The sequence below is a fragment of the Zea mays genome, chromosome 9 (assembly GCF_902167145.1).
Source record: "Zea mays cultivar B73 chromosome 9, Zm-B73-REFERENCE-NAM-5.0, whole genome shotgun sequence".
In the NCBI taxonomy this organism is placed as follows: Eukaryota; Viridiplantae; Streptophyta; class Magnoliopsida; order Poales; family Poaceae; genus Zea; species Zea mays.
In genome coordinates, this window is record NC_050104.1 from 40,964,307 (window position 1) to 40,992,039 (window position 27,733).

At 48.1% G+C, this 27,733-nt stretch overlaps 1 protein-coding gene across 1 annotated transcript; it reads right to left on the reverse strand.

Annotated features, from left to right (window-relative positions):
* Positions 1-1,212: 1,212 nt before the first annotated feature.
* LOC100274364 (putative protein kinase superfamily protein) lies at positions 1,213-2,921 on the reverse strand. The gene has a single exon (NM_001148724.1). The coding sequence runs from the start codon at positions 2,890-2,892 to the stop codon at positions 1,417-1,419; it is 1,476 nt and encodes a 491-aa protein (NP_001142196.1). The 5' UTR covers positions 2,893-2,921; the 3' UTR covers positions 1,213-1,416.
* Positions 2,922-27,733: the final 24,812 nt, after the last annotated feature.

Consider the following 27,733-nt stretch of genomic DNA (forward strand, 5'->3'; position numbering starts at 1 on the left):
CGTCCAAAAAAGGCGTGCCACTAGACATCCATTATAACTGGCCGGTAAGTATGTGAATTTATGAATACATATCATACATGTACGTACATAGGACAATGTTGCAACTAAATAACCAATCTCCCGTTATGTAGTGCCACAAGCAACCACCCGGATCGGTCTTATGTGGGTTCTACGTGTGCGAGTTCATGAGAATGAACGGACGATACATCACGAACCCTGGCAAGGTATTATTAGTAATAGTCACGTATGTATTTATGTCATTAAAGATGCAAATGTGTTATTATTGAGTATAAATAGATGATGTTTATAAACTTCTTTTACAGCAATTTCAAAAAGGAAGCCCGGAGAACTTGACTGAAGGTGCATTGTATGGCATAGTTGAGGACCTGTGCACATTCATATTGAAAGAGGTCATTCCCGCAGAAGGGAAATATCACGATGCTTCTGGAACATTAGCTTTGCCAGAGTTTAGAATACTAACAGAAATTAGTAGACTATCTCTTAGCCGAGATAGTTATTAGAGCTTAAGTGAAAACTTTGATGTATATAATGTGTGATGCATACATGGTTGTAAACAAGACTTTGATGTATATAAATGTATGATAGAATTTAATTCCATGTTGCTTTTAATATCAATACTACATGTTTATCAATATCAATATATATATATATATTTGTGTGTGTAAATTTATATAAATTTCAGTACTGATTGAAAATTTTAAAAAAGGCGGGAAAACTTTCCACTGGCGGTTAAATAAAACAAACCGCCAGTGGAAATAGCATTTCCACTTGCGGTTTTCTTAATAAAACCGTCAGTGAAAATAGCATTTCCACTGGCGGTTGCTTAAGAAAACCGCCAGTGAAAATAGCATTTCCACTGGCGGTTCTTGAATAACCGCCAGTGGAAATGGCGATTTCCAATGGCCCCTAGCACTGGCGGCACTGAAAAGCGCCAGTGAAAACGTCTCTAGAACCGCCACTATAGAGGATTAGAGGCTGTGTGTACTAGTGAACACAAGGGCCTTTTGAACACAAAGCAAAAACTATACACAAAGAAAAAATATTTAGTGAGAACTGAGAAGTAATAACAGAAAAAAACCAACAATCTAATATTTTAGCACAGAGGAGGGAGCTGTACCAAGTAGTAGGTAGCATTATTGGATTTGGACCCTTGTACAAGAAGATGGTTCGAATCTTTCAAGCAAAGATACTGTACAAAGGAACACATGAATCATACTGATATTTCAGGATAAGCCATAGACCATGCCAAAGCTCGCGCATCTCGCAAGCAAAGGGAAAGGCAGGAGATGCGATGATGTATCATGCACGTCCTATTCGAGCGCGTGCGCGGCCGACTCCACAAGCACAGAAGGAGCTCGTAATTAGTTTATAGCTAGTGGTGATTGATTTAGCTGGCTAGGTCTTGATCTGCGACAGCATGCAGCGGACGTCCTTGGCAGTGGGCCGCTCCTTGGGGTCGTCCTTGGTGCAGAACAAGGCGATGCGCAGCAGCAGCAGGATCTGCTCGTCGTAGCCGGCGCCGGCGATGGCGGGGTCTATGGCCTGCGCGTGCTCCCCGGCCTCCATGACGCGGCGCAGCCACTTGACGAGGCCGACCACCTCCTCCGTCTGCGTGAAGAACTGGTCGGACGGCTCCTTCCCCGTGGCCAGCACCGCCAGGATGACCCCGAAGCTGTACACGTCGCACTTGGCCGTGAACTTGACCGTCTGGTAGTACTCCGGCGCGATGTAGCCCAGCGTGCCGGCCACGTTGGACGCGGTGACGTGCGTGTGCGAGTCCGGCATCGCCTTGGCCAGCCCGAAGTCCGCGATGCGGGCCTCCAGGTCGTCGTCCAGCAGGATGTTGGCGGGCTTGAGGTCGCGGTGGATGATCTGCGGCTGGTGGGAGACGTGGAGGTACTCCAGACCCGCCGCCACGCCCACCGCCACGCGGAGCCGCGCGGGCCACGACAGCCCGCCGGCGCCGGTGCCGCTGCCGCTGCTGCCGTCCTCGGCCTCGGCGTTCTCGGCTTTCAGCGCCTGGTGCAGGCTGCCGTTCTTCATGTACTCGTACACCAGGTAGTGGCAGTCCGGGCGCGGCACGTGCGCCGCCAGCGACAGCAGGTTGCGGTGCCGGATGTACCCCACCGTCCGGATCTCCGACTGGATCTGCCGGGACCTCTTGTCCAGCTGCCGGCTCTCCTCATCGCTCAGGTTGTTGCTGGGCGCGTCGCCGCCGTGCTTCTTGACCTTCTTGATGGCGATGAAGCGCGGCTGCTCCCCCTCCCGCTCCACGGGCAGCTGCGCCTTGTACACCTCCCCGCACCCGCCGCGCCCGATCACGGCCAGCGACGCCAGCCCGTCCTCCTTCTCCAGGAACGCGAGGTGCTCCGGCCGCCTGATCAGCTTCGGGGTGAAGATCATCACGCCGGACCGCGTCCGGTACCGCCCGCGGATGCAGTTGAGCGCCAGCCTGAACAGCACCGACAGCACCATCCCGGAGATGACGCCGGCGAGGGACCCCACCACGAAGCCGATGATCCAGTTGCGCACCCGGTTCTTGTGGCTGCGGTGGTGCCGGCCAGTCTGCTCGGCGGCCGGAGGCGCCGGCGCCGGCGAGCTGGCGTTGGCCTTCGCCGGCGAACTGTGGTTCTTGGGGCCGCCGCCGCTGGGCGCGCTGCTCTTCTCCGCGAGCACGTACCGGTGCGGCACCGTTGTCCGGCGGTGATGCGCGTGCCGGGTCCCCAGGCGGGAGCGGCGCGCCATGGCCGAGTGCGAGACGGCATACCGGCCGTCGTAGCTCTCCGCGGCGGAGATGAGGACGACGAGAAGCGTGACGAGCGAGAGGAGGACAACAGACTTGCCTGGCATGGTGTTCGCCGCTGACGCCATGGCCGTCAACTCGGGGGGCGGCTTCTTTGTGGGGGTGGGTGGTGGAAGACTGGAAGCACTGAAGCAGAACTTTAATAATAATGGCGGGGCCGCGGGCGCGGGGGATTGTCAGTTGTGGAATGCCGTGTGGAACGGATCGACAGCTCTGACGCGTTTCTTGACCGGATGGACGGGTCAGATTCGCGGGAGGGCCCTGTTGCTGTTGCCGGCCCCCAGCCCCCAGGGTCCCAGTCAGACGGCCGACCGTGGAGAGACGACTTGACTCGATGGTAATGGTATGATGGACATGTAAGTCAAGAACCGGCGTGCACGGCTAGTGGGAAAATTTGGAGGGGACGGCAATGTCACCGGAGAACGGAGATTGCATCAACGACTTGCTTTCACTTGCGACCAAACACACTCTGTATCTCTATGGCCCTCTTTGGATTAGCTTTTTTTTTCTGATGACCTTTTCTGAGAAGTTGGCTGTAGGAAGAAATTGGCTGTGAAGAGAAGCCGACTGATAAGAATCTAGGTGTTTGGTAATTTGGTTGTGGAGAAAAGTGGATGGTTAGAAACTAAAAAATAGGTAGTCATTTCGTAGACTTAATTAAAAGGCCTGAAGCTGATTAAAGTCGACATATTGACTTGCTATATATGTGTGCTGCATCACTAAAACACTGAAAATTAAATATGGTTAAAGCCGAGAAGTCGTTCAACTTCTCCATGGCACGGCCTCCTGGCTGATTCTGGTGGCGTGTGCTAAAGCCGCTGCGAGCCGCCGCGCGTTCACCAGAAGCTGAACCAAAAGCTAGGTGTTTGATTGGGCTTCTAGCTTCTGGCGGCCAGAAGCGCCATCAAAAGCTAAACCAAACGTGGTCTATATCTAGTATATTTAAGTTAGAATAACCGAGCGCTTCACACGCGCAAAAGAAATAGTGGAGGGTTTGAACCTCGAACCCACACCCCTGCATAGTGTGTTTAGTTGACAAGCGAAGAAGAATGAGGTGGTTCCATTCATATTTTTTGAATGTTCCGTTTCCAATAAAAGAGGAGCAGAATGACTTCTGAAATCTACTTATAAAAATTTATTATAAATAGTTATAATGCTCCCGCTCTACAAAAATGACAAGACGCGAGCGATTTTCTCCCTCTGCTGCCCTCTACACTCATATGGCTTTCCAACCAAATAGAGAGGAGCGACTCCGCTCTGTTCTACTTTTCAACCAAACAAAAAATAGTGTGGCTCTATTCTATTTGTCAAACACGGAATAAAATGGCTCTACTCTCCAAAACTGGAATGCAGTCGCTCCATTCTAATTGACTCTCTAATTAAACACACTCTAAATATTTAACACTTACCACCGTAACACGTGTTTGATTGTTTTTAGAAAGAAATAAAATTTGGAATATGCATATACTAATATTTGAAAATTTTAAAAATATAATTATATTTGAATAAATATCTTATTAAATTAATGTCTATATATATATAATGTGAATAATCTTCGTGTGTCTCCTCCCCCCCCCCCCCCACAATGCATTCGTCATCCGAAATGGTGCTCCCGCGTATGATCCTTAAATTCGGGTGAATAAGCAGCTCGGGGGGTTCGAACCTGTGTCCCATCATGACAATGTTTGTGATATATTCAAAGAAGGTATTGTATATATATCTATACTAGATGTATGCCCGTGCGTTGCTACGGAGTCAACATATAATAATAAAATATATTAAGATGCAGAAACATTAATTATCGTTATACCTTTTTGTTAGTATCTTTTAAAGGTTAAGAAGATTTACATACATTAAAAGATATATAGGTATGTGCCCGTGCTTTGCTATACAAATTAAAAACCATCCAATACTAAGCATGTACGGCTGTATTGATACAACTTTGTTGCTTTATCTGCATTTTCAGTTTATGAAAATATTGGATGGTTTTAGCCATTTGGTCTACATACGAAATATACTCCTACCGTCCTACGTTCAGTTTCATGTGTGGTACTGGGGTAAGGACAATGCTTAAATAAAATAAGAGAAGCAGTTAAAATGATGATTATTCCTACATTTTACATTTTTGTCCTTTTATTAATATATACAGTTTGTCGTACACAATTTAGTTCCAGAAATGCAAGAAATAAAATATCTAAAAGAAAGCCCAAACACAGTGAATTCAGAGTACTCGCACATAGGGCGTGTTTGGTGTGGCGCCTAAGCCGCCACACCGCGCCACACTTTTCAGCCACAAGTGTGGCGCCCAATTTGGCCGCCACACTTGTGGCTCAAAAGTGTGGCGCGGTGTGGCGGCTTAGGCGCCACACCAAACACGCCCATAAATTTTATTCAATATAATATTAGTGCAAAATTATTACATCAAAACGAACAACACATATCATCAACCACAATATCTCACAAAGTGTTTGGCAACAATCAATACATAACTAAACCGAAACAAATAAAATTACATATATATATAAGATTTGCAACGAATGATGCTTCTAATAAGGATTTAAATTTTATAACAAGACATAAGAGTAGTTTTGATAACTGACTGGGATGCTTTACCTCCTCTAGAGTTAATAGTACGATGCCCATGCGTTGCAGCGGCATTTGACCCATGGTGTACTATGAGCATGTGGAGAGGACATTTGTAGCTGAACCATCTGTGCTAGACCTTGCTGGATGTTGCATGCCTAGGACTGAACCTGCTGACATGGTTTGATGTTGCCATTGATGCTGCAGATGAGGGTAGAACTATGATGCCTGACTGGATATTTGAGACACCCCACCTAATGTATGTGGCTGAGTTTTTTGAGCGTGTGTCTATACAGATTGAGCAGCACCTGACAATCTAATCCTATCCTTGTCATAGCATGTGCAGTAGGCAAGGCAGTGTCCCTTTGTTTCCTCCTCCTCAGCCATGTTATTAGATGATGGCATACAACGCCAGACATATCTAGTTTGTATAGATCAAGTGCTTTCATTGTCAATATCCTCTTCCTCAGCAAGTATCAAACAGAGATCCTCGTTACCTCTATAGACTTGAACCAAAGTTGTAGCCTTGTATGCCAGGAAACCCATCATCCCTGGAAGAACCTGCATAAAGACAGTTAGTCATTCAAACAGAGATCTAGGACAGTTTCTCGACAAATACAAAATAGATAGTCAATATATTCAACTAATTCTAGGAGGCCAGAAAAATGATTGTAAGCTCTAAATATTTTAGATCTTGTCGGTTCATTATCACAGCTAGTTCAATCTAACAAGAATCGAGAAAGCGAAAGCTTTAACATCAAAAGCAACATCATGTAAACATGAATCCGGTCTTCGCACAATTCCTTCTCATGACATTTTCATCAGCATGAAAAAATCACCAATTCTACTCAAATCAACAAATGAAACCAAGGGTAGTGAATTTGCATATACAATCCCAAGCTGTCAACTGAGGCTACCGATCTAAGTACGCTCGGAATGAGGCTACCGATGCCGAAATGGAAGCCGTACGAGAGTAGGAAGCTCTTGTACAGTCGTACAGGTTCTCCGCAGTGTGAAAAATAACATAGAAGAAAATGAGGTCAAGAATGCTACCTAGCAATGCTAGCCACTTGTTCACAGGTCTATTGAAGCCAAGTTACCTTGTCCTGACATGACAAATAGCTCTCTCCACATCCATCATAAGTAAGCTCTTTTGACAATTAATTGTGCTTATGTCACATTAAATCCATGGTGAATCAGATTTCAGGACAGACCTGCGCAGGATAGCATTACTCGAGCAGCCCATGCCATGCTCCTTCCACTGATTCCCCTCCTGGATGAACCGGCAGAGCTTCACCTTCCTGCACAATCACCAAGTTAGATCAAAACCTAGCCAAAGCGGATCAGAGCTGGGGAGGATTAAAGATGAAAATGCTACATGTAGTAGAGATATACCAACTCGTCCCCTCTTTTGTCCGTCACCCACCACGCATCATCGCCCTCGCTCGCTCCGCGATTTCGGGCAAAAGAGAAATATGAATAGCCAAGAAAATAAGTCGATCGGTCGACCCTGCAATAATGTGGTGCTCAGACCCATATGATGATATGAATACAGACAAAACATCTAGATTTATATCAAAGTGCAGAAGCAGACAACAAGGTGTACTTACTTCCATAATCCATAATTCCATACGAAGTTGTATGTGCACTGAAAGGAAGAAGGTTGCCCCCCACATACCAGTTCCTTGCTGATGTCAGAAGTGACAAAGGTAATTTATGCATGCACATTTTTGCAAGATAATTCTTTGGTTCCTTGTGTGTTCGTAAAAAAAAATCTCTAAAAAAATACTATGTTGTAGCCTAAGAAATGAGATCACAAAAGAAAAAAAATGCAAACGCATGAAATTTGACAGCAACGAAAAAGGAATACCTTGATTATATTACGCTGATGATTCACACCATGGTATAATACAAGGACCAACGATTGGATAAGAAAAACACCACAGCATGAATGTGTTGTTCGACGAAGCTGCTACCGTTCCAGGTACTACACCATGCACAAAGCCGACAGTGGTCATTGCTCATGGGTGAACAGTTGAGCACCACCACCATTGAAAAGCCATCGCACACTACTCAAGTGGTGAATGAGTACAGTTAATGGGACCCCAACTGATATCAGAAGCGTGGGAATTACTAATAGCATTCAGCTACACATCTCCCACGAAGTTATCACTGTTAACATGTGTAGATGATTTAACAGATTTAGATTCAAATTTCTCTGTTGCAGATGCATCATCCTTTGTCTCTGGAAGATCCTCAGGCTCCATGGTGGTGTCAAGTTCCTCAGAGTCATTGACATCTTCTTGAGGAGTCCCAACTGAGAGATCAACAAAAGGTGGCTTGGAATCTAAGCCCTGCACGAATTCAGTGTCCTTCATGTCATCCAAAATAAGTTCCTGCATGAGATCAGCTTTCACATCACCTGATGTATCATTGTTGCATGTTCTTCAAGTTTTCTCCATTCATATGGCTTGGCCACAGTATCAAAGGCCCATACATCTGTCAGGGGTCGTTTTCCTGAAACATTGATGCAGTCTTACTATCAACATCGATTAGCTAGAATGATCTGTATGTAGCAATAATATAGACATGACAGACACGAGCAATTTCCTACCATCATTGCCACCAATTGTCAATAAGAATCATTGACCAACCAAGGCCATCACATGTCCATACCGTGGACCAGTACCATGACCTTGAACCACCACTCTGTGCAAAAGAAATAGAATCCTCAGCAAACAGTCAAACTAAAAGTCCTAATTTAAACCACAGTTGAGTAGCAAGAGAATCCACCTATGCCATCGCGGTCGTTATTGTGTAAGATCAAGAACATGAAGGTCCTCAGCGGATAAGACAGCAGGACCAATTCCACCCTAAAAGAAACAAAATGCGAAGGGATAGGTGATATTCGCTATTGCATCAGCACTGACCTGACAACAAAATTGACACATCTAAGCTAGGTACCTGAATGACCACCATGGTTCCAACAGCAGTTGCTACATGTGCAACTCTTGGTGAAGGAGGTTCGCCAAGAGGAGTAAGCCTGGCAATATTAATGTTGTGGTCAGTAAGTGGTACATGATATCCAGAGATGAACATAGGATCCAACAAATTTAGGAAAAGAAAACAGAAAAACATAGTGTCTAAGCAACACATTCATAGAAGTCAGGCAATTTCTGAAACATTGTACCTGGTCCACTTATTTGATAACACGTCATAACAGTGGACATCTGCATTGGCACCAGCAAGACCTGTGATAGATCAATACAAAAACAAGGCTATGGTAAGATTTTTCCAATTTTTGCATCAAAAAGAGATAAAATTCCATTTGAACTCTAAGGCATTGAACCATTTCGAGTATTGATTTGACTGATTTATAGTGGTTCAATAAAAAGTCGGTAGTCGGTAGAATAAAAAGTGTAACACTCTAATGTTAAGCACTTTTAAGCCTCTGAGAACTTGGAAGACATCTGACTTCAGTTCAGGTTTAGCTTTTGAAGCAGTACAGTTCAAGCTAGTTTGTAACTGCCTCAAGACACCCTAGAGTGTTCAATGGAGAATGGACCTCCATAATGTCTGCCTACAGTGAAATTCCATAGAAACATTCCAATATGGAGCCGTTGAATATTTCTTTTACCACACAATCATAATGCAAAAGCAAAAGGATGGCAGAAAAAATAGGCATAAAACAGAACCATAATGTCCTAATTGTTCTCTACAAGAATGTCCCACAACTGTAATAAGAATCCCACTTTGATAAGTAACTGGCTAACTGCAATTAATAAACCACAAAGTTTTTTCCCCATCTCCTACTCCAAAGCGAGATTAACAAGCAAGCCCGTTGCCTAATATCCCCTCTTTTTTTGACAAGAGGAAGAACCTCTGGTTTTAAGAAAGGGGCAGTATTCGATAGCTTACTGTTCCCTCTCGATTTGCTTTGAACTCTAGCAGTCTAGCTCTAAAAAAACTATAATATCATTGAGTAAGCTGAGGTTGAAGGGGGCGTACGGATCCTAGAGCTCCCAGCCGACGAGGGCGGTGTGGCGGAGTTGCCCTCGAGCGCAATGGCACCACCAAAGAGTATCAGTCGTGGGCCCACGTACCCGAGCGAGCCCTCCTCCCCGGTTGCCGGCACTGTTGTGAGCGTGTGGCCACACCGGGACCCCGGTCCGTCCTCCTTCCTGTCCATCGTGGTGTCCACCACTGTATTACCTCGGCGCCGACCTGGGTCCTGGAGGCGAGAGGCATATATGCGATTCGATTTACAAGGAAAAGGAGGAAGCGGGTGTGGGATTTTGGGAGGGGGGAGATTACCTTGTGCTTCAGGTCATGGAGGCGAGAGGCAAGGTGGTCGACGACGGTGGCACTTTTCTTCCCCGACGACAGCCTACGATTCCTGTTGCCTTCGCAATTTTTCACACCAGCAGCAGTTTCTTCCCCGACGACGGTCTACGATTGGGGTAAGCACGACAGGGCATGCTGTCCGCCCAAACCTCCGCTGGACTTGCGGGCCCGACGCCCAAGAAAGGGTGCTGCTGAGGAGCTCCCAGCTGCAGCCTCTCGTAACTCGCGAGCCTCCGAGCGACGTAGCCGCTGCCGAACACTCGGATGAGAAATTGAAGAACACCACTCCCTTTCCCTTGTATACAACATTAGTTCAAGGTACTCTTTTTAAACAAGGTCTACCCATAGAAGAAACCACAATATAGATGGATAAGATCAACACTATTTCAACTAACCATACTTTTGTGAAATCTATCAATTCCACTTTATATATTAATGTAGAGCACAAAGGTACTGTTGTCACCTGCTTGTTTACTCATAGCCAAATCCATACTCAAATTTCAGTGTAAATTTAACATGCTCGTCCCTCACCATTGTTGCCAATGTTGTATCTATTCCAATGTTCTGCAAGTGACATACCATAAAAGGAGAACAATGTGAAAACATGAGGGAAATAACTCTTCTAATTTGATACTCCTATACTATATTAAAACCATAAATCATTGATATATAAGTTTATGCATAGTAACATCCATTTAGTGTTATCCTATAAGATTAACAGAAGAAATATAACCGTATATAAAATTAGTACTCCTCGTCTTTTAAATTCATCTGAAATTGAGGTCCCGCGAAAGGGCACAGCGCAAATACATATCAATCATTGGTGAATATGACCTGAAAACAACATACAGTATATGTCGGTGTTTTGGGTCCGACCGCACACCCGGGGTTGCCCCTCGAGGTGTTTTTAGGAGTAGGACGGCGTCGACGACTGTAGCAAAATGGTTCGTGCCAGATGCACGAGGGATAGTGGACAATGTTTACAGGTTCGGGCCGCTTAGAGATGCGTAACACCCTACGTCCTGGTGAGTATGCTTGGTGAAGGAGGTTACAAGGGAGCTCTCCGAATTGAGAATGCAGAGAGTTGAGGTGGGTGGCTGAGTAATAGGGTCGATCGTTCTGAAGGGGTGCCCCTAGGCCTTATATACTCGACCGTGGGGCAATACACGTGGTTATGATAACAATGTGTAGCTAAAAGATAGTGAACTGTTTTAGTTTATCTCCCTATAATTCTGCCGACCTATCCTCGCATGGCTCCGTTGCATGGGGGCTCCAGCGCGGGAAAGTCGGATCTCTGTTGTGATCGCTCGCTCGACGTTGTGGGCCGTCCGGGCTTGCACTAATCCGGCCTCATGTCAATCTGCTTTGCTGATTGTCCCTCCCCAGGCCCACGAAAGAATGACCTTACGATTTATTGGGCCCTTGGGCCTTTCGTGAGGTCTTGTACTTCTTCTAGTGGACCCGGGGGATATCTATCCCCCACAAGCCCCTGATCTTTGGGTTGATTTTGAGGTAATCAGTCCAAAAGATCCCAGGTCCAGCTTGCAGGTAATTTGGGGAAAACGATTTCTTATTGTCTCCTCCTGCTTTGATCACTCGTAAACTGAAGCTTTGTTTCGTGCTTATGCCTTAGAGGTCGGCATTTCATCTTGTAGGACCCTGAACTTCATTGGGTGCACCGGAGGTGCACCCAATGGGTGTAGCCCCCGAGCTTCGAGTAGATTTTGGAAAATAATCTACTCGAAGGTCTTCATCAGAAATTACTTTCATCTTATTCTTGTGCTTTGGTTGAGGGTCAGCCTTGTCTTTAATCTTGTCCCATGCCTTAGAAGTCAGCACTATCTTGGCCTGAAATGGTGATCCATGGGGTGCACCGAAGGTGCACCCAATGGGTGTAGCCCCCGACCTTCAAGTGGATTTTTGAGGATAATCCATTCGAAGGTCTTCCTTTGGTGTCTTTTTGTTGAAGATTATCCTTTCTGCCTGTGAAAATCGGCATGATGCCATCCGCATTATGCTTTGGAGGTTAGCATTATGTCATCAATATTATGCTTCAGAGGTCAGCATGTATTTTGTCTTTTGCAGCCGAGTTCACAATCCATCCATATCTTGCTAGGTGGTGTAATTTATTTGCTCTGCGACTGATTGGACATTTGATGGACGTTCTCTGTCTAGTCTTCACGTCGCTTCTGTCGGCCATATTTTGTACTTCACCGGCTATATTTGGCTTTCCTCTGATCCTTACTGATATCTCATTTTTGTCTTGAGGTATTCACTGCATGCCCTGCACGGATGTGACAGTTTTGAAAAATATACTGATAATTCCTGGGCGTCCCCCCAATGGGTGTGGGCAAGGGACGGCTTGGTACGCTGAGTGTTTTAGCCGGCTGCTTCTGAGTAGTAATGTGATGTGACGGCGGGTGTAATCATATCATCCGCGTTGTTGACTGGAGTCCCAATGGGTGTTGTGCTGCGTGAAACGGCGTCAGCCGCCTGACGTGTCTTCAGACGGGTTGAAGTGCTTATTGAATGCTTTGCGACTGTTTAGTGACCGTGGTTGGAGGTGAGCGGTTGCCTTCTCCTTCTATAAATAATGCCGTTGTCTCTCTGGCTTTTTCACATCTCTTGCTGTTCTCTGTTGCTTGCTTTTCTTCTCTCCCTTTCGCTTCCACCATGGGTAAGAACAACAAGCGCAAGCGTGAGCCAACTCCTCCATCGGAGGATTTTGGTGACTCGGAGTACTCAGAGGAGGAGTTCTCCTTTGAGTCTGAGGGGTCTCCGGCTCCCATCCCCCTGCGTGAGTCATCTGACTCCTAGGGGCTCGCGGCGGAGGTCTAGACGTACATCCGGGCCGTCGAGCGCTCCGGGCTCGAGGGCTCGGATGAGTCGGAGTACTCCTCGGATGAGGAGGACTCGTCCGAGGAGGACGGTGGCGGCGACGGCGAGGACGACGACGACGACGACGATGACGACGAAGGAGGCGGTGGCGGCGGTGACGGTGACAGCAGCGGCAGCGGCGGCAGCAAGGATGGCGACGGCGGCAGCAGCAGGGGCGGCAGCGGTGGCGGCGGCAGCAGCAGGGGCAGCAACAGGGGCGGCAGCGGCGGCGGCAGCAACAGGGCCAGTGGCTAGATGCCACTGGTCATTAGATGTTAGTATAGTATAGTTAGAATAATGTAGTAGTATTTAGTAGTGTAGAGTAGTATAGTGTAGTTGTAGTAGTAGTAGTATAATGTAATGTAGTAGTAGTAGTAGGGAAGTATCAACTCATAATGAGTTGATTTGTAAGTATGATATCTTCCCTTTAATGAAGAAATGATGTTGGCTTCTCTGTGATGGTTGCTCGTTTGATATTCATAACTCAAAGTTCTTGAATCATTTCTCTTCCCGCCTTTTTCGTGAAGTTGATTCCCTTGGAATAGTAAGTGAATAACTCGGGCATCATATCGATGCTTTTAGAGGTAGCTGCCGAACGACTTGTAGATGACGTCGGAGTGTTAGAGGTAACTGCCGAGTGACTGAAGATGATGTCGGAGTTTTAGATGTAACGCCGAGCGATTTGAGGGCGACGTCGGTGTTTTAGAGGTAACGCCGAGCGACTGAAGACGACATCAGTGTTTTAGAAGTAACGCCGAGCGACTGAAGACGACGTCAGCGTTTTAGAGGTAACGCCGAGCGACTGAAGACGACGTCAGCGTTTTAGATGTAACGCCGAGCGACTTGAGGGCGACGTCAGCGTTTTAGAGGTAACGCCGAGTGACTTGAGGGCGACGTCAGCGTTTTAGAGGTAACGCCGAGCGACTTGAGGGCGACGTCAGCGTTCTAGAGGTAACGCCGAGTGACTTGAGGGCGACGTCAGCGTTTTAGAAATAACGTCGAGCGATAGCGGGCTGTGTGGGCCACTTTGAGGATAATAGCCGAGTGATAATGTGGCGCACCGGTGTTCTAGAAATAACTGCCGGGTGATGACGTGGCTCGCCGGTGTTTTGGAAATAACCGCCGGGTGCTGACTGGGCGCTTTTTGAAACGGTATCTGGCTCGGGAATATCCCATAAGTGCTGTGCTTTTAGCCGCCTCTGCTTTCCGTGCCCTAGTTCTTGCTTTCTCGCTTCCGAATCCTCTCTGCAATTCGCCTCCAACTCTGCTTGCCGATAGAATCGAGATGGCGCCCAAGAGGAAAGCCTCGAGTTCGTCTGTCGCGGTGATTCCTCCAATCGACCCCAACAGCCAGTTGCCTTTCGCAGGTAACCACATGTCTGTCATCTCCGAGCCCGAACTTCTCCACCTCGTGTCCATCGGGGTTCTTCCCCCGAGGGAACTCTGTTCTTGGCGGATTTGCCATGGGGTTACTGTCCCGACTGAGGATACCCATGAGTCCGTGATTTACGCTCCTTTCCTTCTCCGCGGCCTCGGTCTTCCCATTTCTCCCTTTTTCCGCGGCCTCCTTGATTTCTACCATCTTAACTTGACCCATCTGAATCCCAATTCTATCCTGCAAATTTCCATTTTCGTTCATTTATGCGAAGCCTTTCTTGGCGTGCTGCCACATTTTGGGTTGTGGAAGTATTTGTATCACTGCCGCCCTGGGATGGCCGGAGGACAACATCAGTTAGTTGGGGGTGCTAGCTTGGAGATGCGCCGTGGGAGGAAGACTGAGTATCTTGAAATCCCTCTCAAAGACAGCATCAAGGGATGGCGCTTGGAGTGGTTCATTGTTGAGAATTATGGAAACTCTCTCCCCCCTCGGTCGGGAAGACAGCCGGACGTTCGCACCCTGAGTTGGACCGAGTCCCCCACGGATCAGGAGGTAGCTGAGGCAGGTGCTTTGCTAGCTGAAGTTGGATTGCTGAAGGAGAGGGGTCTGACTGCTGAAGCTATGGTTGCTGATTTTGTCTTCAAGAATATTCAGCCGTTGAAAGACAGGGCGTACCCGGCTTATATGTATCGAGGCCTAGCTGACTCAACTCGGGTTACCAACAGAAGAATTCCCTCTGCAGACTTGGTGAACCGACTTGAGATGATCCTTAGAGGCAAGGTGTCAAATGATGGTGCCCCAGTGGCATACTCGGCCTGGAACCTGCCTCCTCCCAAAGCCTTCACCCTTTTTGTGTCGAATCCACCTGTCACTGATGGCAGTTTGGGCCTTAGAGTGCGACCCTCTGCTGAAGAAGTTAGTGCCTTGGTCGCCTCGCTCGGGGAGATTCCTGATGATGAACGGCAGGTCCATTTTGAGGTGCCCCTGAATCCTAGCGATGCAGAGATAAGTGCTATGCTTGATTTGCTGGCTGAGGACTCTTCTGATGCTGCTCCTGCTGGGAAATTGGTGGTGGCGCCCCTCCCAGAGGCTGGTACGACCTTGGATACTCAGAAGCTTGCCAGTACTCGCCCAAGGCGCCCTTGCCGAGCCAATCAACCTGATCCTTCTGCTGATGAGCAGAAAAAGAAAAGGAGACGCCTCCGGTGAGTATCCAGTTTGGATCGGGACGTTGGTACTTCGGTTCCTGCTGCTGAAGAAGTGCCTGTAACTGAATTTATTGACGCTGACCCCAATGGGTGTACCCAATCTGCTGCTGATCCCAATGTGGGTGCTCCATCTGTTGCTGATCCCAATGGGGGTGCTCCTTCTGTTGCTGATCCCAATGGGGGTGCTGCCTGTGTTGCTAATGTAGACGACGAGGAAGAAGAGGATGAAGTTCCTTTGACTCAGAAAAACAGTCGGCAGTTCATCGCTAGTGGTGAAAGTAGTGGAGTTCCTTCTCCTGCTTTGTCTGCTCTCATTGGTCTGCAAGAATTGTCCCTGGCGAATTTTGATCAGACTCTTGAGGATATGGTTCCAGAGGATTTGTTATCAGAGCCAGCAGACCTTAGAGGTTTGTGCTGACATGCTTGATGCTGGGTTGAGGTCGTCCCGTGCCTCGTCGACCTTAGAGCGCGATCTCGAGGGTCAGGAGACTGACTTGGATCGTCCTGGTCCCATGGAAGTAACTGAGGGCCCGTCAGCCTTAGAGGTGGCTACCGCAGAGAACTTGGACCCCAAGGATGGTGTTGACACTTGCCCAGCCCCCGAGGATGTTGCCGGGGATGACTTGGTTCGGGTGGGAAGTGCAAGCCACTGCCCAGCCCCCGAGGGTGCTGCCGAGGATGATCCGGCTCAAGTGGGTAGTGCAAACTATGACCCAGCCCCCGAGGGTGTTCGAGCGGGGTCTCCCTCTTGTACTTCCATGGACGTTCATGCGGGATCGCCTCCGCACTCCGGCTGCATGGTGGTAGCCCAAGCTTTTGACCAGGGGGTCGCTTTAGAGGGCAGCGTCCCCGCTGACCAAGTTGTGGGCTCTGTTGATGGCACTGAGTTGGTTCCTGCTGGTTCGTTGCAAGCTGCTTCGGGTAGCGGCCTTACGCCCGGTCATCAATTGATCTCTCATGATTTGGGGGTCCCTTCGTTCTTTTCCAACCTCCAGGTACTGTGGTATACTTTAGCTTGATTTTTAAACCGCATGAACTGCTGTCATTACACTCATCTGTTCTCCTTATCAGGCTTTGGTGGACGGGATGGCTAGCCAGCTGAGGTTACAAGGTACTTCTGTTCCAGAAGGAGCTTTGTGTCTTGCGCGTTGGAATCCAGTGCTGCTTCAACAGCGTGTCTCTGACTTAGAGGCGACGAATGCTGGTTAGTGCTTTTCTGCTTCCCTTCGTCTACCTTATTAGACTGCTTCTCAATTTGACTCTTTTGCTTGATTGTCTCCTGCTAGGTATGACTCGGCAGATTTGCACTCTTGAGGAAAAACATTCTCGAGATCAGGCTGAATTGGTCCAGCGGTGCTCTGACTTTGAGGAAAAGTATTCTCAAAGTCAGACTGAACTAGCTCAGGTCTCTGCTGCCTTAGATGACGCCAATGCACTGAGTTCTTCTCTTCATGCTCAGCTTAATTCTGAAAAGGTGACTTATGAAACTGTGCCTTGCCTTGTTGTGCTCCTATTGCTTGCTAGATGTTTGAGGGAGTTGACTTTTGTTTGCAGGAAGAAAAATGTATCCTTGTTGCTTCTCGTGACAGTCTCGACAGATTGTATCGCGATTCTAGCAACTCGCTGACCATCCTGGAGAGGAGTCATCGCTTCACCATGGAAGAGTTAGACAACCAACGCTGTAAGCTGCAGGAATCTACGGATGAGGTGACCCGGCTCAAGCAGTTGATATCAGCGAAGGACGCTACTATCAAAGAACTCCGAGCTTCCAAGAAATCCATCGCCCAGGAGTTAGAAACTGCTCGGCTGGCTGCCAAGGTTGCTGAAGAAACTTCTGTTACTCTCAGAGCCCAGCGTGACAGAGCCATGGATAAGGCCATTCGGGTGGGGCGAATCTTGATGAGGAGACCCGGCGTGGTTGTTCCCGAAGATATAAGGGCTGACGTGAATGCTGCCCCTGATTCCTCGAGTCGCCCTTCCTCATCGATTGCTCCTGAGAAAAATATCACTAAATAGAGAAACATTTTGCGTGCTTTGAGCGTGCGGTTAGCATGGTCAGACATTTGTTAGAGGACGTCATTTCAGTACTTGAACAACATTGTTATTCTCATATTGTTTCAGAATTCATCAGTTCGTAAATTTGCAGTAGTAAAATGATGTGCGATGGTTTTGAAACTTGTTTGCGGGATTTAGAAGTCATCCCTATATGAATAATCATAAGCGCATCAGATCGCCTTAAGTCGCTGCTGACTTAAGTCGATTGCTTCCGTTAATAGGGTGTAGTGGTCACCCTGTATTGCGTAGGTGCGAGCATGTTGCACCGGCTTAAGTCGCTGCTGACTTTAGCCAATTGCTCTGTTGGCAGGGCATAGTGGTCACCCCAAGTTAAGTAAGCACGAGCATGTTGCACCGCCTTAAGTCGTTGCCGACTTAAGTCGATTGCTCCGTTAGCAGGGCATAGTGGTCACCCCGAGTTAAGTAAGCGCGAGCATGTTGCACCGCCTTAAGTCGTTGCCGACTTAAGCCGATTGCTCCATTAGCAGGGCATAGTGGTCACCCCAAGTTAAGTAAGCGCGAGCATGTTGCACCGCCTTAAGTCGTTGCCGACTTAAGTCGATTGCTCCGTTAGCAGGGCACAGTGGTCACCCCAAGTTAAGTAAGCGCGAGCATGTTGCATCGCCTTAAGTCGTTGCCGACTTAAGCCGATTGCTCCGTTAGCAGGGCATAGTGGTCACCCCGAGTTAAGTAAGCGCGAGCATGTTGCACCGCCTTAAGTCGTTGCCGACTTAAGCCGATTGCTCCGTTAGCAGGGCATAGTGGTCACCCCGAGTTAAGTAAGAATGCAAGTCAATCGTGAACAAACTGAGTATCTTTGAAGCCCTTTTTTATTGATGACATATTTCCATTTTACAGAGTACATCGTCATCCCGATAGCTTTTGAAATACAGCTTAGGGATAAAATTTCCTGAGGTGTTCTATATTCCAGGAGTTCCCGACTTCTGTGCCGTCCATCTGAGTGAGACGATATGATCCTGGCCGAGTGACTTCTGCTACTACGAAGGGTAGTTCCCATAAGGGTGATAACTTGTGTCGTCCCTCCCCCGTTAGAATTCGACGGAGGACGAGATCTCCTACTGAGAAGGATCGCTGCCGCACGACCTTGTCGTGATAGCGCCTTAGAGTCTGCTGGTATCGTGCTGATTGGATTACTGCGTTCAGCCGTTCTTCCTCGAGTACATCAATGTCCTCCAGCCTGGTGGCTTCGACTTCTGCTATGTTTTCGAAGATCAACCTTGGCGCTCCGAACTTGAGGTCGGCTGGTAATACTGCCTCTGACCCATAGACCATGAAGAAAGGAGTGTTTCCATGCAGAGCTCGGCTAGGCTGGGTTCTTAGGCTCCAGACGACATAGGGCAATTCTCTTATCCATTTTCCTGCGAACTTTTCATTCTTATCGAAGACCTTTTTCCTGAGTGCCTCCAGTATCATCCCGTTGGCTCGCTCAACCTGCCCGTTGGCTCTTGGATGTGCTACAGAAGCATACTTGATCTGAATGCGTTTTTGCTCGCAGAAGTCGAAGAATTCTGAACTTGTGAAGTTGGATCCTAGGTCAGTTATGATGCTATTTGGTATCCCGAATCTGAATATTATGTCTTGTATGAATTCCACGGCCTTAGCTGAGGTCAAAGAGGCAATGGGTTTGAATTCTATCCATTTAGTGAATTTGTCGATTGCTACCAGTACATGAGTGTATCCTCCCTGAGCCTTCTTGAAAGGTCCGATCATATCCAGTCCCCAGCACGCGAAGGGCCAAGTCACTGGTATGGTCTGCAGTTGCTATGCTGGTAAATGTTGTTGTTTTGACAAGTACTGGCAAGCTTCGCACCTCTGAACTAAGTCGGCTGCATCACTTTTCGCTGTTGGCCAATAGAATCCTGACCTGAAAACCTTCCCGACTAACGTCTTGGATGCCGCATGTATTCCACATTGCCCGGCATGGACCTCTTTCAGAAGTCGCTTCCCAGTAGATGAGAGAATGCACTTCATGAGGACGCCTGATGCACCCCTCCTGTATAATGTCTCCCCAATGAGTGTGTAGTGGGCCAACTGTCTGGCAATGCGCTCGGCTGAATTTTTGTCATCTGGTTCCTCTTCATTCTTTATATACCTGATGATTGGCCTCCTCCAGTCATCAGAGTCTGACTCTAGTTGATTCACAATATTACACTCTTCTGCTTGATCCATTGAGATGCTCGGCTGTAGTATTTCTTGTACAAAGATTCCAGGTGGGACCTGAGTTCGACTGGATCCTAGCTTGGACAATACATCGACTGTCGTGTTCCGATCTCTTTCTACATGATGAAATTCCAGACCCTCAAATTTATCTTCCAGCTTTCGGACGGCAGTGAAGTACTTTCCCATTGAATCGCTTGAACAATCCCACTCCTTGTTTATCTGGCTAATGACTACCAGAGAGTCTTCGTACACCATCAATCTCTTGATGCCCAATGATATGGCGATGTTCAATCCATGGATCAGAGCTTCATACTCGGCTGCATTGTTGGAGGCCGGAAATAGCAACTGGAGGGCATATTTGAGGTGCTCGCCTCCAGGTGCGGTGAAGAGAATTTCTGCTCCTGCTCCCTGCAGCTTCAGCGAGCCATCAAAATACATTCGCCATACTTCTGCAGTCTCTGGGTTATCTGGTACTTGCTGCTCAGTCCACTCTGATACGAAATCAACCAATGCTTGAGTTTTGATGGCAGTGCGAGGTCGAAATTCGATGTCATGAGATCCCAGCTCACAAGCCCACTTGGCTATTCGGCCAATGGCTTCCTTATTGTGAAGAATATCCCCTATCGGAAAGCCAGTGACTACTATGACTTTGTGGTCATCAAAGTAGTGACGTAGCTTGCGGGCAGTTAGAAGTACTGCATACAATAGCTTCTGAACTTGAGGATACTTTTTCTTCGAGGGACCCAGAACTTCACTGATGAAGTAAACAGGATGTTGCACTGGGTAGGCATGTCCTTCTTCTGCTCACTCGACTACCAACGCGGTGCTTACCACGTGAGTCGTGCAAGAGATATACAGTAGCAGATCTTCAACTGGTTGAGTTGACGTAGCTCGTCGTGGCGGCTTCAGTACTGGTGGTGTTGTCAAGAATTTCTTCAGTGCATCTAGAGCTTCCTGTGCCTCTGAAGTCCACTAAAACTTATCCACCTTCTTGAGTAGCTTGTAAAATGGTAAACCTTTTCCCCCCAGCCTGGATATAAATCTGCTCAGAGCTGCCATACATCCAGTAAGTCGCTGAACCTTCTTTTGTGATCGAGGTGCTTCCATCTTCATGATAGCTTCAATCTTATCCGGATTAGCCTCAATTCCCCGGTGGCTGACAATAAACCCGAGTAACTTTCCTGCTGGTACCCCAAAAACACATTTTTCGGGGTTAAGCTTCCATCGATACCGCCTCAGACTGTTGAAAACCAGCTGTAAGTCTTCGATGAAGTTTTCCGAATTCTCCGTTTTGATTACCACGTCATCTACGTAGGCCTCCACACGCTTGTCCCAGTGATCGGCTAAGCATGTTTGAATAGCTCTCTAATAAGTTGCTCCAGCATTTTTGAGACCGAACGACATGGAGGTATAACAGAAAGCACCGAACGGAGTGATGAACGTTGTTTTTCCTCGTCTTCCTTTGCCAAACTAATTTGATGGTATCTAGAATAGTAATCCAGGAAAGACAGCACAAAACATCCAGCGGTGGAGTCCACCACCTTATCTATCCTCGGGAGCCCGAAGGGATCCTTCGGACAGTGCTTGTTGAGATCAGTATAGTCGACGCACATGCGCCAATCCACTTTATTCTTTTTGAGTACAAGAACAGGGTTGGCTAACCACTCAGGGTGTAACACCTCTCTAATAAATCCAGCCGCGACCAAGCGAGCTAACTCGACGCGAATGGCCTCTCTCTTGTCGGGCGTGAAACGACGTAGTTTTTGCCGAATCGGCCTTGCCTGGGGATAGACCTTCAGTTTGTGCTCGGCCAGTTCTCTTGGGACTCCCAGCATATCCGCAGGTTGCCATGCGAATACATCTCGGTTATCTTGCAGAAACTGGACAAGCGCGCTTTCCTATTTGTCGTCCAGGCTGGAGCTGATGATGGCAGTCTTGCGTTCATCGGTGAACCCCAGGTTGATCCTTTTAGTTTCTTCAGTCGGCCGCATAGAGGTCGCGGCCTGAGCTTCGTTTGTCGGTACTGCAAGGTCCTCCTCAGGCTTAGAGTTCGCCTGTGTTGAAGAAATCGTCGACGGCTTGGTGGTGAGGGCCGCTTGGATGGCCACTCGGAAACACTCTGCGGCGCCTTGGAAGTCAGCGCGCACAGTTATGATTCCTTGTGGTCCTGGCATCTTCAGTATCATGTACGTGTAATGAGGAATGACCATGAATTTGGCCAATCCCGGCCTCCCGATGATGGCGTTGTACCCGCAGTCGAAGTTCGCCACTTCGAACCTCAGGAACTCGGTTCTGTAGTTCTCCGGAGTTCCGAAGGTGACGGGCATGTAGATGTGGCCCAGCGGGTATTCCCCTTCAGTCGGCACGATGCCGAAGAAGGGAGTGTCCGACTCGTGGAGCTCTTTGAGGTGAACTCCCAAGCCTTGGAGTGTCCGGGGGAAGGTGACGTTGATGCTGCTCCCCCCGTCCACCAACACCTTCTTCACCCTGCTTTCTCGGATCACCGGATCGACGAGGAGTGGGTATTTGCCTGGGTGGTCGAAGTTGAGCCATTGATCCGCCCGGGTGAAAGTGATCGGGTGCTCTGACCACCGGTACGGGGCGGGAGGATCGGTGGTCGCCACCAGTATCTGGCGATCGTTGAGCTTTTGTTGTCTTCTGTTCTCCTGCGATCCGTGTCCGCCGAAGATGACGTTGACCTCCCTGTCAACGCGCGGGAAAGCTCCTCCTCCTCCCTCCTCCTGCTGCTGGGGTTGTCGTGGTTCTTCTGATCCTCCCCTCGGCGGAGGAGGAGGTAGAGGTTGGAAGGGTCGGTCGTGCCCGACGGAATGCTTGAAGTCCCGGCAGTTCCGAAGAGTGTGGCACATGTCCTTGTGGTACGGGCACTGGGCGTCGAGGATGTCGTCCAGCGTGCGCTCGCCTCCGCGAGGTCCTCCCCGGGCGCGAGAGGCTGGTGGTCTGGCGGCGTGTACTTCTTCGCGAGGTCTCTTCTCCCAGCGTTTGTCGGGCTGCTGGTTCGCGTCGCGTCGTGGTGCTGCCGGTGTGGGCTTCGCTCCTCTGATGAGATCCTGGGCTCGCTCGTCGGCGGTGATGTAGAGGTCGGCTTCCCGGAATAGCTCCTCGGAGGTAGTCGGCGCCTTCTGTAATATGGCTCGGACGAAAGCCGAGTCGTTGGATCCTCTGTAGAAGTCCTCGATCACGGCCGCCTCCGTGACCTCGGGGATACGATTTCTCATGGTCTGGAACCTTTTAAGGTACGACCGGAGAGTTTCGTCCCCCCGGCGCTTGATGGATTTGAGGTCCCATGGTTGCGTCGGTTTGTCGAAGAGGGACTAGAAGTTGGCGGTGAAGCGTCGACTGAAGTCGCCCCAGTCGTCGATGCAGTGTCGGGGTAGATGTCGTAGCCATTGCAACGCGTCTTGCCCGAGGACAATGGGTAAGTACGCGGTCATCACATCTTCGGACGCCCCGGCAGCTCGAGCAGCGGTGGTGTAGACGGCTAGCCAGCCCCCTGGATCCTGCTTAGGTTCATATTTGTCGACATTGGATACCTTGAAGTTAGGAGGCCATTGGATGGCCCTAAGGCATGGAGTAAGAGCAGACACTCCACACGTGTCCTCCTGTCGTCGTGGATGATGTCTGTCCCGGGGAGGGGAGTAGTTGTTGTGGTTCCTCGACCGTCCCCGGGTGGTACCGCCAGTCGAGGCCGTTGCTGACTCAGTTCTGGTGGCCTGGCTTCGAGCTAGGATGCCATGATCCCTGTCGTACTCCTCCCGGCGGCGGATTTCGTTCTTGTGCCGTCGTTCACGCGAAGCATTGATGGAGCTTCGCGCGTCTCGGCGACTGTTGATGGCGTGTCGTAGATCGTTCGGCGGGTGAGCAAGCGGTAGAAGATGGTTGGCTGCCTGGGTGAACAGTCGTCGGTAGCCCTTGGCGTCGGGAGTCCGAGGGAGTCCATCAGCTATCCGAGCTAGTACTCCCCCAACTTCGCTCGGCGTGTTCATGGCTCGGGCAAAGTCGGGATTCAGGTTGCGCCCGAAGAGTGGATTCTCCCGGCGTTGCCTTGCATCTTGCTCGGCTTGTTCCTGAGCCCGGCGGCGATCACGTCGTCGGGAGTTCCTTCGTTCTCTGAAGACGCGTTCCTCCGGAGTTTTTCCTATCTCCGAGACCTCGTCCCGCGAGACAGGTTGCTCCGGATCCCGTTCTCCGGCCGCGTGATGTCGTCGAACGTTCCTGCGCCGGTTTCTCCGTCGGCGGGATTCTCGTTGAGGTGGTTCTTCTCCGGGTGCGGTCGGCTCGTCGTCGGAGACGGGAGGCGACTCCACTCTCCCGATGAAGAGGACGTCGGGATAGAATGGTGCTGCTGTTGTGGCGACCTTCTTTCCGTTCTCCTTTGAGGGCGGAGGAACAGAAAGAACAACTTGCTTCCCCTTGGTCTCCTTCTTCCTCGTGATCTGTGTCCATTCTTTTGTTGGGGAAGTAGACAATGGAGTTCTCCGGGTCAGCGGGCTCTCGGCCCCTGACTTTCTGGGGACGATCTTTTTCCGAAGAGCTGGAGGTTGCGCTTCTCCGACATTTTCGGAGTTTGTTGGAGGAGACTTCTTTTTCGGCGGATCTGCAATGCGGTGTAGAGTTCCCACTTCATCTGCTACGGATGAGATTGTTCCGAAGCAGAATACGGATCCGGGACGGAGGGTGATCTTGTTGTGGAAGGTGACGGCCATTGAGCTAGCTTGGATCGTCGACACACCCCCTACCTGGCGCGCCAGCTATCGGTGTTTTGGGTCCGACCGCACACCCGGGGTTGCCCCTCGAGGTGTTTTTAGGAGTAGGACGGCGTCGATGACTGTAGCAAAATGGTTCATGCCAGATGCACGAGGGACAGTGGACAATGTTTACAGGTTCGGGCCGCTTAGAGATGCGTAACACCCTACGTCCTGGTGAGTATGCTTGGTGAAGGAGGTTACAAGGGAGCTCTCTGAGTTGAGAATGCAGAGAGTTGAGGTGGGTGGCTGAGTAATAGGGTCGATCGTTCTGAAGTGGTGCCCCCTAGGCCTTATATACTCGACCGTGGGGCAATACACGTGGATATGATAACAATGTGTAGCTAAAAGATAGTGAACTGTTTTAGTTTATCTCCCTATAATTCTGCCGACCTATCCTCGCATGGCTCCATTGCATGGGGGCTCCAGCGCGGGAAAGTCGGATCTCTGTTGTGATCGCTCGCTCGACGTTGTGGGCCGTCCGGGCTTGCACTAATCCGGCCTCATGTCAATCTGCTTTGCTGATTGTCCCTCCCCAGGCCCACGAAAGAATGACCTTACGATTTATTGGGCCCTTGGGCCTTTCGTGAGGTCTTTTACTTCTTCTAGTGGACCCGGGGGATATTTGTACCCCACAGTATAAACCACTGAAATCAAAGAAATACATATTAGATATGTATCTAATGTAATTAAAATAGGCAAGTATGTTTTTTTAAATATAATGCTTCACTCTAATTTAGGCCTCATTGGTGATGTCCCTGTAATGCTTGCCAAGCCACAGACCTTTATGAGTGCAAGTGGTAAGTCTGTAAGTGAAATTACTCCACTGCAGATTGGAAATCAATTGTTCTCCCTAGCCCTTTTCTCCTTACTGCTGTTTATGTAGGTTGGGCAGCTGGTTTCATACTTCAAGATACCATTAAATCATTTAGTTGTGGTAAATGTTGTCCTTGAGCTGGTATCATGTTCCCAGAATCATTTCTCACATAAACTATTCTCCTATTCTTTATAGATATACGATGATCTTGATCTACCTTTTGCGAAATTGCGTCTGCTACCATAGGGGGACATGGTGGGCATAATGGGTATTCATTTCTTTTCTAGAAGTTGTTTTCCCTTTGTACTCCATGGCTAAATTAAAAGGGGCTTGGATGAATGCTTCAATAGAAATAATATATAACACCATCATTATAAATTGATTTTTACTCACAAGCCTTCCCTCCACTATGAGGCGGCTGTTACATTTTTTTATTCGAATGAAACTTGAACATAAATCCTTGTGAACCCTCTATTTCCTTCGATAGTTTACAAGCATGGTAATGTAGTTCTATCAAAACTATCATGTTTTGTTTCGCTTAACCATTTGTACAAATTGCAGGATGAGGAGTATTATTGACAATTTAAAATAGAGCCATGATTTTGCACACCTAAGGATTGGTACAACAATTATTTCCTTTTTAATTCAGGTGCCAAATATGAAATATGACCCCCCCTCCCAACAAAAAAATGATGCGTAGGCATTAGACGACAACATGAGGAGCTGGGTGCTATCAGTTTGGTTCTGCAGTCATTCACCAAACAAGAAAAGGAAGAGGTTTGCACAACAGAACATAGTGCAAAACTGAAACAGAAAGACATTTTCATAAGCCATTGCAAGCATCTCTCCCTTGAAACAGACATCACAAAAATCATGTGTATCATTGAAACGAAGCACGGACTCGCAGGTCGATTAAACTACCCGAAAACTCAAAGAAAAAATTCGTGTCGTGAGCAGCGAGCAGATTTCAGACCTCATTAGACATGATGGGCGGAGAAGGGCAAGCGTTGGATGGTGACGTAGGAGGTACCTGGATGGAGAGGGCAGCCGCAAAGGCACGACAAAGGTGTCTGTGGAGCTCGAATAACTTCACAGATATGCCTGTTCTAGCACCAGCTTGAATAACTGGAGTATCGTCACTGATCTGTTCCTTCAGTTTATGTAATATTGACCGCGTCCTCCGCAATATTTCTGTCAGCAGTCAATTAGGGCAAGTTTTGCTGAAGCTAGTTAAGAACAGGAATACATCGTTAACAAATTCTGAAGCAAGCTGGTTGTAGCACACAAATGATCTGCCTGGTATGTAAAAATATGCTTTCTGGTTAGCTATGGTGGCTTCTCTGACTTGTTATAGGAAAGTTCTAGTTATCTAACACAGACACAGGTATATCAGGTCCATAACACCCTAACTTTACCCCAAATGTTGTTGTTAGAATAAAATACCAAAGGAGAATGAAAACTCACCTTTCCAACACCGGCGACATGAGCATCGTTGGGGTTAGATCGTGGAATTACAATTTTCACCAAGTTACCTGTCCAAGTGTTAGTGAATAGATATATAGGTAAGAGACTAATAATATAATGATTAATCAAACTCAAAATAATAGTATCAGTGTCATCGTCGTCCTTAAAATTGTTTAAAATAATAACCAAGAATAAGTTATGTTGGCATATTCCAAGAAAGCTCAAAGCCAAAAAAAGTAATTTAAAAAGCGTACAACAACCAATAGTATAGTATCTGTGTCATAGTCGTCCTTAAAATTGATTAAAATAATAACCAGGAATAAGTTATGTTGGCATATTCTAAGGAAGCTCAGAGCCAAAAAAAAGTAATTTAAAAATTTATGTGATGACTATATGCTATCAGAAAACATTTTCTTTAGAAAGTAACTGATCATGTAAAATTCTAGTGACCATAGTGCCTCAGCTAACCCTTCCTATAATGGTGTGCAACAATGTTTTTTAATAATTCTAGTGTTGCTCATACCAATGAATAAATCATATAAAAGCAACATACAAGTTCAGTCTTGCATGAAATAAGCTTACACAAGTAGGAAGCAAATTGATGCAGTTATAGCGCACAACACACCTCGTGTCCGTTGCCTCCATGGCTCTCTGCATACCCATGTCATTGCTGCTTGTGCATACCTCTCATCCACGTTGCTCGTCCACAAGGTCGACACATCTGCCATGCACAATCGCAGCCTCCAGACATAGTAAGTCATCGCTTGGAGAAACGAAACATAGATGCACCCTTGTGATTTTCCTGAATTCATATACCAAATAATATTGGTCTTATAGAAAGCCCTTTTGCATTATGTGCCTCGGCTGAGGCAGTTCGTGAGCAGATCAGAGAAGGAGAGGAAGGACGAGGGTGGGATCTCGGATCCAACGGCGGTGGGGGACAGGCCTACACAGAAAAACACACTTTCTGCAGAGCAACGATAAAACATTTAAGCATACTTGTGGGTTTTTTGTCCATGACCCATCACTGGGACAGAAATAGATGTAAGGTGAGTAGGTGAACACATACTGATATATTCTTTAGAAGCTAGAAACTGACATCCTTTGCCATGTAAGCTTTCGGATGTCACTTCCCTTCAGACCAGTTAACATGGGTTACAACCCAATTTGCAAGGTCATTGTGTACTGACAAGGAATACTATTGGCAAATAACGTCCATCAGCATAGCAGTTGCGACTA